General features: G+C 58.5%; 1 protein-coding gene across 9 annotated transcripts in view; it reads left to right on the top strand.

Moving 5' to 3' along the window:
• UNKL (unk like zinc finger) overlaps positions 1 to 7,903 on the top strand; it is a 45,860-nt gene that overhangs the window by 24,046 nt on the left and 13,911 nt on the right. For 6 of the 9 annotated variants that reach the window (XM_032268093.1, XM_032268095.1, XM_032268092.1 and 3 more), the window contains one exon: positions 3,895 to 4,072. In XM_032268093.1, the coding sequence (XP_032123984.1) occupies positions 3,895 to 4,072 (178 nt within the window). Of the gene's footprint in view, positions 1 to 3,894; positions 4,073 to 7,446; positions 7,603 to 7,903 lie in introns of those variants that run through there. The other 3 variants (XM_032268101.1, XM_032268103.1, XM_032268099.1) reach the window with 3 other exon arrangements.

Below are 7,903 nucleotides of genomic sequence, written 5' to 3'. Positions count from 1 at the left end.
AGATACACAGACACAGAAAATCCCGCGTGACTCCACCCACAGAGGCCCCTAGCGGGGTCAGACTCACAGACACAGAATAGCTTGGTGGGGGCTGGAGGGGAGGGGGGCAAGTGTTCCACGGGGTCAGAGCTTCTGGCTGGGAGATGAGTTTTGGAGGTGGGCGCCGTGATGGCTGCACGGCGGTGTGGGTGGGATTCATGTCCCTGACTACACTGAAAAGTGGCCACCGTAGTCAATTTATAGTATGTTTCACTGTGATGAAAAGAAAACCAGGCAGGCAGTACCAGTGGTAGCCCAGGGTGTGCTGTCCTTAACGGGGGGGGGCGGGGCGGGGGTTAGTGGAGGCGTGGTGTCCTCATGGGGCAGGCGGTGCGGGGATTAGTGGAGACGCGGTGTCCTCACGGGGCTCTCCTCTGGCTCCTCTCACCATGTGCAGCCCTCCTGTAGATGGGCCCCCACACCAGGTTGGTCTGTGGTCATTGTGCCTTGGGGGACAAGGACTGACATGGATGTGGATGATTTTCAGGTCATTGGGCTGAAGTCACAGTATGTGCCTCACCCTGGCTGGCTCCTGGGCAGGGTCAGCACAAGGTTTGGGAATTGCTCAGGGCTGAGGCTTCCTCTCCAGTCCCTCTGGGTTTATGGCCTCCTGTGGGCTGAGACGAAGGCCCCTAGGGCAGAGTCCCCTCCTGCAGACACCCAGGAAGGAGGCAGCATTGGCTTCTCAGGCTGCTGCACTCATCCTGGGCTGGGCAGTGCTTTGGGAGCCTGAGGCCCTGTCTCAGCCCTCAGACCAGTGTTGCTGTGGCAGCACACGCAGCGCCTACACGGTGGTGCTTCCCGGCTTTCTGCATTCCTCGGCTCTGTGCAGATACAGGTGCTGGGCACAGGCTCCCCATGCCACCCAGGGCAGGGCCAGCCTGCTCCACACACCCCAGTGTTGTCCGTGGCTTCGTGGTTGACCTGCGGCCCTTCCAGGCAAGGCTCCCTCAGCTCTCCCTTATTTGGGAGGTGGCCCCTGGGACTGGGTGAGGCTCTGGAGTCGGGTTCAGGGAAGGACTGAGATGCCCGCAGGGTTCTTGGAGCTGGGGAGGGTATCCATAGGGGTCAGTGTGACTTGGGCGGTGGCCTCTTGGAGACTGGTGGGCCAGGATGAGGCGGACCTCAGTCTGACCCAGCAGGGGCAGCTTGTGTGTAGGGACTGTGCCCGGAACGCAGACCCTGGGACATGGGGTGGGCTGCCAGGAGATGGGAGGAGGAAGGGGTGGGAGAGAGCTTCTGTGGGCTGTGTGGTGTCCGTGCCCCTGTGTGGTGTCCGTGCCCCAGAAGGCAGTGCATTGCTGGCCCTGAGCTTTCGGTTCTGAGTCACAGCTGTTGGATGCCATGAGCTTGGTGGACTGCCCCATGCCACTCCCCACTTGCTGGTGGCCACAGCCTGGGTAGCCCTGTCCTTTGCTGGTAGAGAAGGTCAGTCCTCTCCCCAGTCCAAGCCATCTGGGCACAAGGAGCTCCCAGGCATCTGCTTCGCTTCTGGGTGCTGTGTCACCAGGATGCCTGTCGGGGGGCCCCTGCCAGCCTTCCTGGGGCCACACTTAGGCTCTGGAGCAGGGACAGGCTGCAGGGTGGGGGGGGGGTGGCGGCGGGTTGCCACTGAGATGGACCCAGGCCCCGCAGCATCCATTGTGTTTCTGGGCTGCTTATTGGAGAACGTGAGGCTTCCAGCAACCCTGTCACAGGCTCACGGTGGGGGCTTGATGAGGGGGAGGCATGGCTAGGAGGGTCATCGTTGTTGGGTGCAGGAGTTAGCACCGTCCCTGATGCCCACAGGGTGGCCTGTGGTCCCTTCTTTTCATGGCTTGAGGGGAAGTGGTCTCTGGGCTAGTCAGGGCAAGCGGATTATGGACGAAGGGGCAGACCCTGTCTCGCCCTGTGCAGGGAGCTCTGGCGGCTGTCCCCAGACTCTGCAGCCGCAGGCGACTGTTTTCTGAGTCAGTCACGGGGGCTCTGCGCTCCTCCTGTGCCAGGGGTTGAGGAGCAAATCTGTTACCCAGAAGGAAGCCAGTGCAGGCGGCGGAACCCCACGGTCACAGGAGCCTGGAGCCAGGACCGTTCTTGTCGGGGATGAGTCCGTGGACAATTTCTGACCCTTGGAAATGCACATTAAAATTTCCTTATTATGGATAGTTTTACTTAAGCAGACAAACTAGTAAAGTCACACCTTCCAAGGTTAACTTTGCCTGTGTTACTTTTCAGCAAAACCCAGATATCGTAACATTTCGGCTGTAATACGTCGATATGCAATTCACGTTTTTTGGAAACAGAGTCTTTCTGTCACCCAGGCTGGAGTGCAGTGGTGTGATCTCGGCTCACTGAAACCTCCACCTCCCGGGTTCAAGCGATTCTCCTGCCTTAGCCTCCCGAGTAGCTGGAATTACAGGCACCCGACACTAAGCCCAGCTACTTTTATTTTATTTATTTATTTTTGTCCTTCTTTATTTTTTCCTTTTTATGGAGAATGGGGTCTGGCTGTATTGCCCAGGCAGGTCTTGAACTTCTGGGCTCAAGCCATCCTCCTGCCTCTGGCTCCCTAACAGCTGGGATTACAGGCATGAGCCACAGTGCCTGGCTATTTATTTTTTTGAGATGGAGTCTCACTGTGTTGCCAGGCTGGAGTATGGTGTGTGATCTCAGCTCACTGCAACCTCCGCCTCCCAGGTTCAAGTGATTCTCCTGCCTCAGCCTCCTGAGTAGCTGGGGTTACAGGTGCACGCCACCACGCCCGGCCCAATTTTTTGTATTTTTATTAGAGATGGGGTTTTACCATGTTGGTCAGGCTGGTCTTGAATTCCTGAAGTCAGGTGATCCGCCTGCCTTGGCCTCCCAAAGTGCTGGGATTACAGGCGTGAGCCACCATGCTTGGCTCTGGCTAAGTTTTTTTGTATTTTTTAGTAGAGACAGAGTTTCTGCATGTTGGCCAGGCTGGTCTCGAACTCCAGACCTCCAGTAATCTGCCCACCTTGGCATCCCAAAGTGCTGGGATTACAGGCGTGAGCCACCACACCCGGCCAGAAACTTCCTCTAATCCAGCTTTTGGTGCTGGATTTTGCAGGGGCCTCGTAGGTAGCTCTGGGTCATTTGTGTCTAGTGTTTTCAGTGCCCTCCCTGTGACTGGATTTTGCAACGACCTCCTAGATAGCTCTCTAGACACAGCCACTGTGTGATGTGACATCTGGCTTTGCAGCTCCGTTGTGGGTCATTTGTACTGGGTGTTTCCTGCATCCAGCGTCCCCCTGTTACTGGGTTTTTATTCATTACTGCTCTGTGTGCTTGCTCTTTTTCTTTTGATCTGTTACCCTCCAAATATAGATCATGTGAACTGCCTCATGTTTTACTTTCCCTGGTAACGAGGTCACAGGACCACACTATGGATGTTTTTGGAAATGGTGCTGGGTCTCTGCTGAAGTCCCTGGGAGGACGAGTCTCTGGGGGCACCAAGGTGCCCAGGAGCCAGTCCTGGTTGAGAGCCGGGGCAGGGGCACCCAGGAAGTGGGGAGAAGGGCAGGCAGGCTGCAGGGCTCATCTCTTGGGCTGGCAGGCCCCCGCCTGTGACACATCTTTCTGCACCTGCGGGATTGATTTCCCTGGCAAATGTCTACTCCTGAAACCTTTTCTGCAGAAAAGCTCATGAGATGCTTGCCAGAGGCGCCTGTGCCTGTCTCTAGTGCGCCGTGGCCGCTGCTCTGCCTGTCCTGCAGTCGCTCCGCGGTGCCGTCGGCGTCCCTCCAGGCCCAGGTGTGGAAGTCTGTGGTGTCCTGCAGTGCTTTCTGCAGGGTGCTGACGTTGCACGCCTCCTCCACGCAGGGGCGCTTGCTCATGGTGTTTGTCTTTGAACAGAACCACCTGGCCGTGTTTGCAGCGGTCCACCCGCCGACCCCCAGCGTGAGCTCCAGTGTGGCGTCCAGCCTGGCGTCCAGCGCTGGCTCCGGCAGCTCCTCCCCCACCGCGCTGCCCGTGCCCGCTGCCCGCACCCTCCCGCTCCGCCCCGCCGGCAGCACCGTGGAGGCCATCCTTGGTAAGTCTGGTGCCGTCCTCCTTTCTCCCTGACCTCCGGTGCCCATGCTGTAGCTTTTCAGCAGCAGCGCTTCTATTTCAGGACATGTTACAGAATCGTCGTTTTTGTAAAGAAACCAGATGCATGTTTTCTGATGTCTGTCACTTTGGTTGTGTTGCACTTGTGGTTCTGAAAACAAGCCTTGGCTCAGAGAGGCTCCCAGCCTGGGTGCCACGGGCGCTGGGGACGAGGAGCTTCCCAGGAGCCAGGCAGAGTGGGTGCCGCCCGGCCCAGGGACTGAGAAGGAGGCTGCTGAGAGATGTTGGGAGTCATGGGAGCTGCCGGGGGCCACATGGCGGGCCCTTGCTCCAGTGCCTGCACGGGCACACCCTGGGGACTCAGAGTGGGACCCCAGCACCGTGAGGGCCCACGTCAATGCATGAGGTGACTGGATGGCCAGACCTGCAGAGACGCCTGCCCGACAGCCTCAGCTGCTGGTCATTGACCGGCACGGACGGACCTGCCCGGGCCCAGCTGCAGGCCCCCGGCAGCTCCACCCACGAAGGCCTCTCCCTCCCTCAGAAGGCCCTGGGGAGAGTGGGAATCCTGGAGGGCCGCAGCACTGGTGCTGGGCTCTGTCTGGGCAGGGCACAGGCGCGGGCAGTGTTTGCCTTGTTTCATCCTTACTGGCTGGGGGCACTGGGCTGCCCTGCCCGGGGAGGGCTCCTCGCTTCTGTCTCAGCCTGGCGGCCTCACCTGTTTCAGGACACGACTGAAATTCCGCCTTCTGGTCTGTTTTGAAAATTATCTCCTTCTCTTGGGGCCTTTGGAGGAGGAAGTATGGGATGTAAGATGAGTCCTGTTGGGGCTTCACCTTAAAGGGTGGGTTTTAACGCTGTAAAACTTAACGGGTGGTATTGCTGTGTTACGTTTCTCTCGTGCAGAAACAAGTGTACATGTTTTATTACAGCTTGAAACTGGGGTATCCGTGTTGTTGTCTTGAACCAGAGAGGTCTCATGAATTGAATATGCTGGGGTCCCCACCCGCATCCCATTCCACCCCAGCCCAGGGGTAGAGAACTTGGAGGCCAGCACAGGAGACAGCCTTCCCTGAGTTGTTTGTGCATTTTGGGGTTTTATGTTTTGAGTCAGGGTCTCGCTCTGTGGCCGGGGCAGGAGTGCAGTGGTGCAGTCAGCTCACTGCAGCCTCAAACCCCGGGCGCAGGCCACCCCCCTGCGTTAGTCTCCCGCGTATAGCTGCGGCCGGGCCCAGCTAGAACATGCTGGTTTTAATCTGACATCGCTGTGTAACCCAGGGCCATGGATCTTGTTAAATCACACCCTCAAATTTACACATCCCCTCAGAAACCTAGGGTCACACAGTGGCTAAAGCCCCATGAGGGTCTGGCCTCTGAGCAGGTTTTTTTTTTTTCCCTCTAGTTCTGTTGCCCAGGCTGCAGTGCAATCTCACCTTACTACAACCTCTGCCTCCAGGGTTCAAGCAGTTCTGCCTCAGCCTCCCGAGTAGCTGGGATTACAGGCACCAGCCACCACACCTGGCTAATTTTTGTATTTTTAGTAGAGATGGGGTGTCACCGTGTTGGCCAGACTGGTCTCGAACTTCTGACCTGAGGTGATCTGCCTGCCTTGGCTCCCCAAAGTGGTGGGATTACAGGCGTGAGCCAATGTGCCTGGCCATGATTGATTTATTTTTTTTACACAGAAACATTGTTTTTTAAATAAAGTTACTCTTCCCTAACCTAAAAGTAGCAATGGTAGAATTCCAGCATAGCAGAAAAATATTTAGGAAAATTAAATCTCAAACAGGTGAGACCATTTTTCTACTCTGCCCACTCAGGTGGAAAACAGAACCAGGTGTCTGTGGGCTTGACAGAGGCCTGGCTGCCCACGTAGCACACCTTCAGATAGACTGGAGTTTGCACATTTGTAGTAATTTTTCCGGCCGTTCTTTAATATCTGAGGTACGTTTTCAGCTGTTTCAGGATGTCACTCTCGATCTTGAAGCACATCAACTTTCATTGACTTAAATATTTCCTGAGCTGTGAGCAGTGGCTTAACACCTGTAATGGCAGCACTTCGGGAGGTGGAGACAGGCAGATCACCTGAGGTCAGAAGTTCAAGACTAGCCTGGCCAATATTGTGAGACGCTGTCTGCACTAAAAATACAAACATTAGCTGGGCCTGGTGTGGCATGCCTGTAATCCCAGACACTCAGGTGGTTGAGGCACCAGAATTGTTTGGACCAGAGAGGTGGAGGTTGCAGTGAGCTGAGATCATGCCACTGCACTCCAGCCTGGATGACAGAGTCTCACTCTAAGAAAAAAAAAATTCCTGAACCAGCTACTCAGAGGTGAACAGGTGGATTGACACTGCCTTAGTTACAGGCAATGTATTGTTGCTGCTGCAGCTGAAATTGTGAGCTTTGCCACCCAGTGGCAGCCTCATTTTTTTCTTCGGTCCATGCCCGTGGCATCGCTGTGAAGTTACAGCCCTGCAGGAGCTGCAGGTACAGGAGGCAGTGTCCCCAGAGCTGCCCGCTAACCCCAGGCTCAGGGATTCCCCGCCCACGGCGCACAGGCCTGCCCGGCCCCAGGTGTCGGCCGGCCTGCCTGCCTGCTGCATATTTTACTAGCTATTGTAGAGGGCGTTGGGCGAAGCAGGTGTAGACTGGGTCGTTTTTGCCTTGTGTTAATAGTGTAATTTCCTTCAGGTTGTGCTATGACTGAAGCCCGGAGTAGAAGAATGAGCGGATTCTGTATTTAAGGGATTGAGTGGAGTCATTTCAGGGTCATCCGATAGGTTCCATTTTCTTTCATCTTCCACTTTGTTGGTACACGTTTCAGTTGCTGAGTGACCTGTGAGCCCATTACCCCGCGTTTAGATGGGGCTGGGCGGGCACGCGGACTTGGGAGGGAGGAGAGTTCTGCGGGGAGGCAGCGGCTCCAGGTCACGCCGCCCCCGCGAGCGCTTGTGTTGGGTCCAGCGGGTTTCACTTGAGTCCGCCCAGAGCCGCCGCAGGTGCAGGTGGGCCGGGCAAGAAGGGCTGGGCAGCGGGGCGGCTCTGGGGCGATTCGCCTGAAGACCCGTGTCCCCCGCTGTCCGCGCCCACCTGCCCGCCCGGCTCTGGGCCAGGAGCAGCGGAGGTAGGGTACGCCCGGCTAGGGGGTGAGGTTGGGGGAGGGCAGCGCGGGGGGCGGGGCCAGGGCGGCGGGGGGCAGGGGCGGATGGATGGGCTTGGCCGGCTCGTTGCGGGGCGGGGCCAGAGCGGCGAGGGCGGGGCGGAGGGTGGGCGGGGCCGGCGCGTTACGGGGCGTGGCCGGCGCGGCGAGGGCGGGGCGGAGGGGGGGCGTGGCCGGCGCGGTGAGGGCGGGGCGCGGGCCGGGTTTGAATCCCCGGCGGCGGTGCGGGGCGGCCGCAGATCGTGAGTCAGCATCGGCGGCGGCCCGGCTGCTAAGCAGCCCTGCGCCGTCAAGGTGTGGGTCTCTTACTCGGCACTCAGGAGCGGGCCGTCCCCTAGGTGCGCCCCCCAGGTGCGTCCCCGCGTCCCGCAGCCGGTTGTGACCGTCGCGGGGTGGGTCCGAGCTTCTCTAGAGGCCCGGAGTGAGGCGGAGGCGCCGCCGCCTCGGAACTTGCCTCTGCCGGGCGCTCACCGTTTCTCAACGCTGGTCCGGGCCTCTTGCTTCCCCTGCCGAGGCGGGGTCGGGGTGGGGCCGGGCCCAGGGTACTGGAGGGGAAGCAGGGGCAGGCAGGGGAGGCAGGGGCTGGCAAGGAGAATGCTGGGGAGCGGGGCAGGAGAGGGCAGGGGAGCCGGGGCAGGAGAGGGCAGGGGAG

This window comes from Sapajus apella, unplaced genomic scaffold, assembly GCF_009761245.1.
Source record: "Sapajus apella isolate SASKATOON/1434 unplaced genomic scaffold, GSC_monkey_1.0 scaffold175, whole genome shotgun sequence".
NCBI lineage: Eukaryota > Metazoa > Chordata > Mammalia > Primates > Cebidae > Sapajus > Sapajus apella.
Note: the sequence above shows the minus strand (reverse complement) of the source record. Positions and strands in the feature narration are given on the sequence as shown.